At 40.4% G+C, this 11617-nt stretch overlaps 1 protein-coding gene and 1 long non-coding RNA gene across 5 annotated transcripts; one reads left to right on the top strand and one right to left on the bottom strand.

Moving 5' to 3' along the window:
- The first annotated feature begins 3295 nt into the window (after positions 1-3295).
- On the top strand, positions 3296-7283 carry ech1 (enoyl CoA hydratase 1, peroxisomal). 4 transcript variants are annotated; one of them, XM_079353458.1, is made up of 11 exons: positions 3296-3450; positions 3630-3707; positions 4216-4384; positions 4609-4697; positions 4829-4953; positions 5044-5092; positions 5477-5541; positions 5877-5947; positions 6121-6192; positions 6462-6612; positions 6685-7283. In XM_079353458.1, exons 2-11 carry the CDS (start codon positions 3671-3673, stop codon positions 6787-6789), a joined length of 933 nt encoding a protein of 310 aa, XP_079209584.1. In that variant the 5' UTR covers positions 3296-3450; positions 3630-3670; the 3' UTR covers positions 6790-7283. The 4 variants fall into 4 exon arrangements, with proteins under 4 accessions (XP_079209584.1, XP_079209583.1, XP_079209585.1 ...); XM_079353457.1 differs by having other exon boundaries at positions 3296-3481; XM_079353459.1 differs by having other exon boundaries at positions 3296-3493.
- On the bottom strand, positions 6842-7944 carry LOC306830173. The gene is made up of 2 exons (XR_013779935.1): positions 7563-7944; positions 6842-7474 (listed from the first exon to the last, which is right to left on the bottom strand). It is a non-coding gene; the product is annotated as an uncharacterized lncRNA (long non-coding RNA).
- Positions 7945-11617: the final 3673 nt, after the last annotated feature.

Genomic DNA, 11617 nt, shown 5'->3' with positions numbered 1-11617 from the left:
CAGTTGCATTTCCATGTCCTCTACATCCATCCAGTCGACCAGAGTAGCGTCCAAATCATGTCCATCAAAGCTGTCGGGGGGGTCGCCGGTAGCGCAGCGGCAGTGCGCGCGATCCCACGTATTAAGGCTCAGTCCTCGCGCGCAGGCGGCCCGGGTTCGCGTCTGGCCTGTGGCCCATTTCCCCCATGTCTCTCCCCACTCTCTCCCCCTTTCCAGCTCTATCCGCTTTCCTCCCTCTCCAATAAAAGGCATAAAACGCCCCCCCCCCCCCCCCCAAAAAAAAAAAAAAAAAAAGCTGTCAGGCTTGATCAAGAAAGAGAACATTTGCCCGTAGCCTACCTTTTAAAATCCACAAATCGCGTTGTTAACTCAGCCTCCAGCTCACGCATGTAGCCTACGTGGTTATTTCAGCGGCTCTGGGAGGACAGCTCTCTCAGGTGTCGAAAGTAGCGGAAAGCGGATGTGGAAATGTCACCTGAGAATACTGCCAGCTTACCGACAAAAGCCGTCCATGTCTCAAACATGTCCAAAACAGTTTGTCCTGCACCTTGCAGTCTGAGATTGAGCCCGTTCAGTTGTCCCGTAATGTCCGCCAACAACATAAGTTTCACAATCCACCTCTCGTCCTCCAGTTTTTGATACTTACAAAACCAAACTCTTGTGTCCAGGAGGACAGGAATGCACTAGTTTTGGCCTTTTTAACAGCCGGTGTAGCCATTGTTGACAACATCACGTGCGGGGGTCTGCGGCAACAGCGCTGTGGCATAAGCTGTCACTCAAACCCATGAAATCAGGACACACAACGTGAGGAACACTGAGGTGCCAGCGTGCCAGTGTTTATTCCGCGGCGTGCCACCTGTGGCACGGGTGCCAAAGGTTGCCGACCCCTGCTTTAGAGCATGGTCACACTCAAGCATGATTGCTGCCCCCCCCCCGCTGTACTATTCCCTCACACAGGCCAGCATGGCCCACAACCACACTGCATCAGGACTGAGACCCCATTCACATGCATTTCCAATTTCTAGCTTCCTGTGACTGTATTTATTACCTTTACCCAGGTGCATATGTGTTACAGCAGCACTCTCTGCCTCACTAACAGTTTAATCTGAATCACAATCACCAAAACAGCGAGATGACACAGTAATAAAGATCTAAAAAAGAAAAAAAAGAAAAAATAAACATCTAAAAAAGAAAAGATAAAAAAAGGGGGAAGCTCGAGGTTTAATTAAACACAATCATGTATGTCAACTAAATAACAAACTTGGAAATAACCGACAAATTATGTAAGTTCTCTTTAAACGGAGAAAATACTGTAAACTTCTCTTCTCGACGAGCGACTGTCTGAGCTGCAGCGCCCTCCTGTGGACAACAGGGCGAACTGCACGCGGCAGCCTACTGCATTACGTCACTACTAGCTACTAGACAACCTCGTGCAGCTCAGCAGGCTTGGTGAAAATATCATAAAAGGCTAAAATATAAAGCTCGAATGAGTTACATTTCATAAATCAAAATAAACTCACATGTTGGGCCAAACTAAATTGTTAAAGAAGAAAATTAATTTGATAGGTAGGGATATTAAAAATTGCTGATGACTGTTTCATAAAGATGGTTAATTGATATTATGTCCTGGAGTTGGAATGATGTCAAAACATCCCATAATATTTTTACTTAAAATTGGGAGTACATAATTACATTGTATTAATACGTATTTAAGCACAGCTACATTTCACTGCTCTTTTCAAGTCACTTATTTGGCGTTATTAAATACAGCTAGTCTGATAGAAAGGTTAAGGTTTTTGGCCTTGAACATAATCTCCATTGGGGGGGGGCGCCATCTTGCCCATGTGGCAGCTTCACATATACTTTTAAAACAAAGTTAAGCAAGTTTTGTTGAACTGCATGGCAAAAATAATTCCATTTCATGGTATTTTAAGAGAAAATAACCTTAATTATGTCGCCATAGCAAAGCGAGCAGGTTTGCAGACTCATGTTGAGTTAATTGGTTGGGATGTTCTGAAGGCCGCACGAGGCCTCGCGACACGTTTTCGCCCCTCGCACCTGTTTGCAAGAAAATTAATCATGTCTACTCACTGTCTCCGCTGTTGGTCCTTTAAAAGTAGTCTAAAATCGTCGAATAAATGTCCTCACTCCAGGGTTTAAAGTTTGGGCCTGGTGGTGGTCTGGTGGTCTTCTTTGCTACGAAATTGATTTACCTTTGCAAGGGCCTCAAATTGGTGACGTTCAGGTGATTGTCTCCACCCCTCCCCCTTCTGCAAACGTGATGTCCAAGACTGGTTCGCTGATTGGTTGTTTTTTTTAGTAAAATTTAATTCAATTCAAAAAACTTTATTTGCAATTCAAAGGCAACAGAGCAGTAAATGGACGACAGGGCAAATATAATAAAAATGTATCCAAAGATAAAGTGTTAAAAAAAAAAAAGAATAAAGTGTCAAGATGTAAGTACAAAGTTAAAATACAAAATTAGATACAAAAGAAGGTATAAGTGATCAGACTAAAGATGGAAACAGAACTAAGTATTTAATAAGAATACTTAACTCCTTCAGATCTAGTATGTGTTATTTTATTGCTCCCTTTATTTTTTTGAGCAGTGTATTTTAAAATCATTTTCTTGAGTAGTTATTTGGGGGCCAAGGGGAGAAAAACACAACATGACTAAATAAAGTTTGTTGGTCTGCATATCTTGTTTTGCTTTCCTTACATATGTTTTTTTTTTCTTTCAAACCACCACTGCCTGTATTTGACCTGTTGCAATTACTGTGCTATTACCTGCACACACCTGTTTCACAAGCTGTTTCTGCATGGTGCATGTATTACATTTAGGTGTATAGGATAAGATAAGATATGACTTTATTGATCCCCAATGGGGACATTCAGGCGTTACAGCAGCAGCAGTGCAGAATCAAAGAAGTCAAAAGTCAAAAAAAGTCCCAAAACCGAGTTAAAAATAGAAATAATAATAATAACATAAACATAAATACAATTCCAGGTAGAAAGGAGGGGGGGGATATATATACAGAGGACTATAGTGTGGTGGATAATACTGTGCAGTGAATTGCATGTTGACCAGTGAAGAATTTAAAGTGACATTTGTGATCAAACGGTTAATCGATCAAAATAACAGCAGATGTAAAAACATGTAAATGTTGTATTTGATCTTATATGTGCAGTACAAGTATTTTCTTTTTCTTGTTGTTGTTCTTTTTCATAATATTATTTTCACTGTTGCCTTTCGAGCCAGTTTAAGAGGTTGGTAAAAATGATCTTTCGCTCTCGAGTTTGAGCCCTCTCGGCCACCGTAGCAGGCTGTAACTGAAGCCGAAGGAAGGTTGATTTAGGTTAGATAAGTGCAGATCTCTTTTCCTTTTTGATTGCAAAAAAAGCTGTTCAGTACAGGAGGGCTTTGTTTCCGGGTTTCAGACCTTTTTGCAGGTGCGTGATAATTTACAACCAAAGAATATAGGTGAGAGTTCAGGTAAACAGCTGTTAGCATGAGTTAGCATCAGTGTTGGTGCAGGCTTTTTCTTTTTCTTTTTTTTTTAGTTGACTACAAATAGAGTTAGAGAGTGAAATGAAACTGATTTAATAAACTTATTGTCTTGTTTGTGCAGCTTCGTTGAACACAATCTGACCTCTGATCGTCCAAAGAGAGATGGTTCCAGTGATTGTCAGGTCAGCTCTGCAGAAATGTAAGTGACAGTGTTAAACTTCTATTTAATACTAAATGTTAATACTTAATGTTAAGATATATGTCAGTTGTATTACTTTGCAGTCTGGTTAAAAACGTAAACATTTAACTGAGGTGAATAAAAGCTTTGACAAGCAATGTAGGTGAAAGGTCATCTGTGTTTACAGTTTGTAATATTTGGTCTTAAAATCTGTTTTTCTTTATTACACTTTGCTCAAGACTGCAAATAAATAAAAAACGTCAATTCCTTCCCTACCCAATGTTAGGGCTATTAAACGCAGGACTACTTCTGCAGATGTAATTTGTATGGATTAATTAATTAATTTTGGCTCTGCACGTCTCCTCCTCGGCACTTGATTCCTTATATGAGCTTTTACTCTTTATGGACTCAAAATCTCATGTACTCCTTTATCATTAAAGTTTCTCAACATGTCGACCTGTGAGATATTCAGTCTCTCCTTGTCGTGGACAAACTCTGCATCGCTCTGTCTCGTCTCTCTCTCTCTTAGACCGAGCGTTGTGGCTGCCAGGTCAAGCTGCAGTCAGGGCCATGTCGTCTTCCGGCAGTCCGGGCTCTCCCTACACCACCCTGGCCGTCAGCCGCCCTGCGGAGTCCATCACACATGTAGAGCTGAACCGTCCAGAGAAACGCAACGCCATGAATAAAGCCTTCTGGAGGTAAGAATTTTACATTTCGTAAAGACGCATCATCTCCTTCTCCAGGTGAGCGTCGAAGTTGTTTTTATAGAGACAACTTCTTAAAGTCTGTCAGATATTGTTTCAGATATGACACAGCTGGACAAATATACTTCAGAAAGAACTTTTCCTTTTGTTATTAAAAAAACTCAAGTGTGTTTCATCTTTCAGACCGTGACGTGAGCTGTTGCTGTTTCTACTTTCAGGGAGATGGTGGCGTGCTTTAATGAGATAGCTGAAGACCCTGACTGCAGGGTGGTGGTCGTGTCAGGAGCAGGGAAGCTCTTCACAGCAGGTGAGCGTCAGATAGTGTAAAAATAAAAATAATAACAAGCAGCCCGGGTTTGAATCCGACATGTCATTCCCCACGCTCTCCCTCCCTCCGACTCTTTTTGTCTTTCTTCTCTTTGTCCTGTAATCAAACAGGCATTGACCTGATGGACATGGCGAGCGACGTCCTCCAGCCGGAGGGTGATGACGTGTCCAGAATCTCCTGGAATTTGAGGAAAACAATCACCAAGTATCAGGAGACGTTCTCCGTCATAGAGCGGGTCAGACCTGAAGAGTCCTTTTATGTTTATTTCACAGGAATGATTATTTATATCCAGGCAGCATTAAAAGCGTCGTTTTTCTGCTTACAGTGTCCAAAGCCTGTCGTGGTGGCCGTCCACGGAGCCTGCGTGGGGGGAGGTAGGACATCGTCATAATTAAGTCAGTCCACTTTCCTCTCAGATTAGAGCTCTGAGAATGTACACCTTGCATTAACAGACATCTCTATGAGCACTTCAGATCAGACCTCACGTGCAATCTGCAGATCTGTTACTCAAAAACGTTTCAAACTCGGATAAAAACTCAGATTTTTGTCCTAGTTTTTGGTTTGTTTGATCTGTATTTATTTCACTGGTATATTCTGCAGGCTCCTCTGTCGCTGAGCTCATGTTAAACGTTCTCAGGCCTCTCGCTGATGTGTAACGAACAAAGGCAAAAAAAACTTCAGACCTTAAAATTAGCAAAAGGAACCTCGGTGAGTTTACAAACCGACATATTCACCGTGGATGTTGTTCTGTTTGGCAGGTGTTGACCTGATCACAGCGTGTGATATTCGACTGTGTACCCAGGACGCCTGGTTCCAGATAAAGGTTTGTACAGGTCCAAAACAAAGAGAGGATGAATAATGGGGGGCGGGGCTACAAGCTTTAAAAAAAACCCCACTCTGTTCTAAAATGTAAACAATATCTCTTAGTCGTGAATGCAGTGTTGAGAATTAGATGTAATCATGAAACATAAAAAACAGTCATTTTTAGTCGTTCACATTTTTAGTGCATGACACAAACAATATTTATTGTTTTATTGGATCCTCGCTTCGTCGTTGTTGTATTTGAGGATGCAGGCGACGTTCTGATGGAGTCTGAATTTACACTCGGGACGTTTCCACAGCCAATCACATCGTCTGTATTTCTGGTCGTCGTTACAGGAAGTTGATATCGGACTCGCAGCAGACGTTGGAACTCTTCAGAGGCTTCCGAAAATCATCGGCAGCCGCAGGTAAACAACAACATTTGGTAGGAAGGAGTCGTGTAACCCGGCTTCTGAATCAGGAAACATACTGATTGTTCTTTTTGACGTTTATAAGAGCTGAAGATAAAAAAAAAGTGACATACTCGACAACCATTTAATTTATTAATAAGACGTCGCACCTTTTATCTGACCTTCTCCAGCTTAGTGAACGAGCTCGCTCTGACTGCCAGGAGGATGTATGCTGACGAAGCCAAGAGCAGTGGACTCGTCAGGTAATCACAAGCTATGTTTATTTTAATTAAAGCCTGATGCTGATAAAAAGCCCGTTTTTGTTTTTGTTGCTTCTAAAAACGTGAAATAAAGTCGGCGAACAGAAGATCAGCTGCAGCAACTTTTATTGCTGAACTGCACTGAAGGTGTGACGTCACTTACAAGCTCATCATCTTTGTATCTGTGTCTCCTACTGAGCGAGTAGCCTTATCATGCAGAGTAATCATCGCCCGTTTTAAAGTAGTGAATTACATTTTAAGATCTCTCGCAGCCGAGTGTTCACAGATAAGGAGACGATGATGGCTGGAGCTCTGGAGATGGCCGGCGAGATCGCAGGTCGCAGCCCCGTCGCTGTGCAGGGAACCAAGATCAACCTCATCTACTCCAGAGATCACAGCGTCGCAGAGGGACTGGACTACATGGTGAGATCTTCATCTACCTGTCAGTACAAATACGTTTCTCCACGTCGTAACACTTTGTTCGTTTGTTTCCAGGCGTCGTGGAACATGAGCATGCTGCAGACTCAAGATGTGATGAAGTCAGCTCAGGCCTCCATGGAGAAGAAAAGTCCCAAGACGATAGAGTTCTCCAAACTCTAAACGTCACAGAGGAAACAGATCAACACGAAGATGCCATTTTATTTTATTTCCCCCCCCCTTGCCTTTTTTTGGGGGAAATGAGAGAATATGTGAATCGTATGTTCTGTACTTTTTATAACACCAAAACAAAAATGTCAGTAGTCTGTAGGGATTTGATAAAACTGGATCCAGACTTTGAGATTGACACTTCTGTATGAAATACTTTGGCAGGTGATCATTCTTTCCAAAGATTATTTTTGGGTTGAAAGAATCTTGATAAAAAGATTTTTAAAAAAAGATTTAATCATCGTTGTATGAAATCAAGCGTAACAAAGTTCATGTTTATATCTAACTGTGACCTCTAATGACCTGTGTCAGACATCTTGTAATCGGCTAACTGTCCATTAACAGGCTGCAGAAAGAGATACTGATCTTATTGTAAAAATATAAACACCGTTTTCTGTCTGTAAATGACGTGAATGTTTGATCTTATAATAAAACTCATCTGAAAGCTGCGATAACAGTTTGTAGTCGCTCTCTGTATGTGATGTGTTTTCAGTCAGTCAGCAGCACTGAAGGGCAGTTTATACAAATAAATTAAAAAACTTTATTGATAAAACTTTACAAAATAATTTAAATCTACAAAAAAAAGATTTAAAGTCGATCACTGCAGCGTCCGCTTGGCACGAAGTTTCTGTAAAGTTTTCTGTGGAGAGAAAAGAAAATCAATGTAATTAATATACACACACACACACACACACACACACACGTACATGTATACAACAGTGTCGTACCTTGTGGAACTCTTTGGCCTTCAGTCTGTTTTCAGCGTAAGCTTCTCGTCTGCTCCTGATCGCTTTCTGATGCTTCACTTCATCCAGCTGCTCGTACAGTCTGCAGAAACACGACACAAAATACACCACATGAATCATTTACTATCTGCCACAGATTTTTATTAAAAACAATAAAATAAATAAAAAGGACTGAATCTGAGGAGAAACATTTCAATAAAACCTGTTTCGTCAGACACTGATCCAGTGCCGATGTTACAGGTAAGAAAATTAAAGAAATAATGCTCGAGTTGCTGATCGTCTTTGAATTCATTCCGATGCCTCTTCATCACCTCCAAAGTCTGTTTCATAACCGGCTAAAAGTCCAGCTGAAGGACTTCACAGGTTTTCTACCTCTGAGTTCTTTTACCTGAATTTCCCTCGGGATCAATACCTACCATACATTTCAGCTTTGGACCCCCACAATAACTGAGCTAGAGACCGGGGAACCCCACTGTCTCTATTTCAGCAGAGTAATGTAAGAAATGCTGTATAATAATAAAATGTATAAACAGGACTGTGTGGACATTCACAATTTCCTTAACAGACACAAATGTCCTTCATAGGGAGCAGCAGACACCTGCATTGTTTCACTTTTGGGAAGCATAAATTACTTTGCCACTGCTAACCATTTTTGAACCATTAGTTAAAATTCAACTAATATTTGAATGGGGTTTTTTCCACCATGATGGGTAAGATATGACATTTTAGATCATTCAACTTTTGTATTTATTGATGGACAGCATCTCGTGACCCCCCTCTCAGTGTCTCATGAGCCCCCAGGGGGTCCCAGTCCCCACTTTAAGAACAGTAGAGTGTGAAGAAAGCTCAGACCTGGACCCCCAATACATTAAGCAATGTGGTGCAGTATATTTTTAACTAGTATTCGAGATATTAAAATGAACATATAGATGGAGTGGATTTTTTGGAAAACTAAAATTTGCAATGGATTCAGAATCCTAAAGAACCCCTAGTTTGACCCCTCACAAGCTACCAAAAGCAAAGGTTAATATTTTCAAATTTTCACCAATAAGTATATCGTACCAATAAAGTACTATTCCAGGTCTCCGACTTTGAGCCGCTCTCACAGATTTTCCTATGGGAGTTGGATTTAAATGTTTTTTTTATGTGTTATAAGACACCTTTATGAACACGTTTGTGAAGAAATCTATTGGTAAGGAATTTATTCCCAGATTGGCCAAATATCTGATAAAATACCCTGACTATCAGGGAAACCAAGTAAAGCCTCTGAATTATTCACTTTTCATTAAATGACAGGAGATTATAATGAGCAGAAAGTTTGTGAAAATCAAAGAATAAAATCGACTTTTGTTGCACTTAAATGTAATTATTGTAAACGGTCTAAAACACTGAGTTGTTCTCGTGTGATTTGTTGAAGTTAGAACTAAAGGAGTGCTGGTGGCTCAGTGGTTGGTGTGTACGGAGGCTGTAGTCCTCCAAGCAGGCGGCCCAGGTTCAAATCCGACCTGTGGTTTCTCTCTCTCTCTCTCTCTCTCACAGAAATACACTTTCCAGTTCATACTACAGATAACTTTTTCCTCTGACCTTTAATGAATTGAAGCTTTAATTCAATGTGAGTTAATTAAAATCAATAATTAGTCTCGACTTTATTTAACTCGCTCTCTTATTCTAAGATGTTGAGGTGTAGAAAGTCTAATCGTTGCCATTAAAGCATCTCAACTGAGCACTTTATATTTCTCTATCAGTTTTAAGTTCTATGCAGACAGACCTGATAAAAGGCTCCAACATGTGAAGCAGTTTGTTTTTCTGCTGCTCATAACTCATTGAACATGTTCTGTGCTACCACACACCCTGAAAGGGGCGCTGGGCCTTCTTCTAATTGTTGAGGTCCGATGATGTCTCAGCCTTACGTTGACTCTCTGGTTTGGTCTTTGCTTTGCGGTCGGCTGGATGACATTCTTTCCCTGTGCGCGGCTGCCTTCAGAGGATCCTCGTTGTGTGTGTGTGTGTGTGGAAACTTCTCATTTTCTCTGCTCTGGTGTGCAGAGCGTCAGCTCCGCCTCTCCCAGCCTGGAGCTCTTCACTAAAACAACAGAAAGGACAAATTCACAGGATGCATCAATCACAACATTTATACCAAAAAAAAAAAGCTTCCTAGAAAACATTCATAGTAAGGGGATATTGCAAAAATCTGGGAATAAATTCCTTACCAATAGATTTCTTCACAAACGTGTTCATAAAGGTGTCTTATAACACATAAAAAAACATTTAAATCCAACTCCCATAGGAAAATCCGTGAGAGCGGCTCAAAGTCGGGAACCTGGAATAGTTCTTTATTGGTACTATATACTTATTGGTGAAAACTTGAAAATGTTAACCTTTGCTTTTGGTAGCTTGTGAGGGGTCAAACTAGGGGTTCTTTAGGATTCTGAATCCATTGCAAACATTTGTTTTCAAAAAAATCCATTCCTTGGTGGAGAAATGGCCACGCCCACTTTTACATGTAAATTTACAATAGCTCTATATCTTGATTTTAATATCTCGAATACTAGTTAAAAATATACTGCACCACATTGCTTAATGTATTAGGGGTCCAGGTCTGAGCTTTCTTCACACTCTACTGTTCTTAAAGTGGGGACTGGGACCCCCTGGGGGCTCATGAGACACTGAGAGGGGGTTCACGAGATGCTTTTCATCACCAAATACAAAAGTTGAATGATCTAAAATTTTATATCTTACCCATCATGGTGGAAAAATACCCCATTCAAATATTAGTTGAATTTTAACTAATGGTTCAAAAATGGTTAACAGTGGCAAAGTAATTTATGCTTCCCATAAGTGAAACAATGCAGGTGTCTGCTGCTCCCTATGAAGGACATTTGTGTCTGTTAAGGAAATTGTGAATGTCCACACAGTCCTGTTTATACATTTTATTATTATACAGCATTTCTTACATTACTCTGCTGAAATAGAGACAGTGGGGTTCCCCGGTCTCTAGCTCAGTTATTGTGGGGGTCCAAAGCTGAAATGTATGGAAACCTCTGCTCTACATCATCATCATTACATCAACTTGTCTGCTCGTCTCCGAGTTTCTAAGCAGTAATGGATTCAGAATCCTAAAGAACCCCTAGTTTGACCCCTCACAAGCTACCAAAAGCAAAGGTTAATATTTTCAAGTTTTCACCAATAAGTATATAGTACCAATAAAGTACTATTCCAGGTTCCCAACTTTGAGCCGCTCTCACAGATTTTCCTATGGGAGTTGGATTTAAATGTTTTTTTTTATGTGTTATAAGAAACCTTTATGAACACGTTTGTGAAGAAATCTATTGGTAAGGAATTTATTCCCAGATTGGCCAAATATCTGATAAAATACCCTGACTATCAGGGAAACCAAGTAAAGCCTCTGAATTATTCACTTTTCATTAAATGACAGGAGATTAAAATGAGCAGAAAGTTTGTGAAAATCAAAGAATAAAATCGACTTTTGTTGCAATTAAATGTAATTATTGTAAACGGTCTAAAACACTGAGTTGTTCTCGTGTGATTTGTTGAAGTTAGAACTAAAGGAGTGCTGGTGGCTCAGTGGTTAGTGTGTACGGAGGCTGTAGTCCTCCAAGCAGGCGGCCCGGGTTCAAATCCGACCTGTGGTCTCTCTCTCTCTCTCTCTCTCTCACAGAAATACACTTTCCAGTTCATACTACAGATAACTTTTTCCTCCTTTAATAAATTGAAGCTTTAATTCAATGTGAGTTAATTAAAATCAATAATCAGTCTTGACTTTATTTAACTCGCTCTCTTATTCTAAGATGTTGAGGTGTAGAAAGTCTAATCGTTGCCATTAAAGCATCTCAACTGAGCACTTTATATTTCTCTATCAGTTTAAGTTCTATGCAGACAGACCTGATAAAAGGCTCCAACATGTGAAGCAGTTTGTTTTTCTGCTGCTCATAACTCATTGAACATGTTCTGTGCTACCACACACCCTGAAAGGGGACGCTGGGCCTTCTTCTAATTGTTGAGGTCCGATGATGTCT

The sequence above is a fragment of the Symphodus melops genome (assembly GCF_947650265.1).
Source record: "Symphodus melops genome assembly, chromosome: 10".
Lineage (NCBI taxonomy): Eukaryota > Metazoa > Chordata > Actinopteri > Labriformes > Labridae > Symphodus > Symphodus melops.
This window is presented reverse-complemented; position numbering and strand designations above follow the sequence as displayed.

What these genes read in the sequence shown, in the direction of transcription:
- ech1 (XM_079353458.1), top strand. Translation starts at nt 3,671, where the DNA reads ATGGTTCCAGTGATTGTCAGGTCAGCTCTGCAGAAAT. An exon ending in AGGGAAGCTCTTCACAGCAG is followed by an intron (nt 4,698 to 4,828) that starts GTGAGCGTCAGA and finishes GTAATCAAACAG; the next exon opens with GCATTGACCTGATGGACATG. An exon ending in ACGCCTGGTTCCAGATAAAG is followed by an intron (nt 5,542 to 5,876) that starts GTTTGTACAGGT and finishes TCGTCGTTACAG; the next exon opens with GAAGTTGATATCGGACTCGC.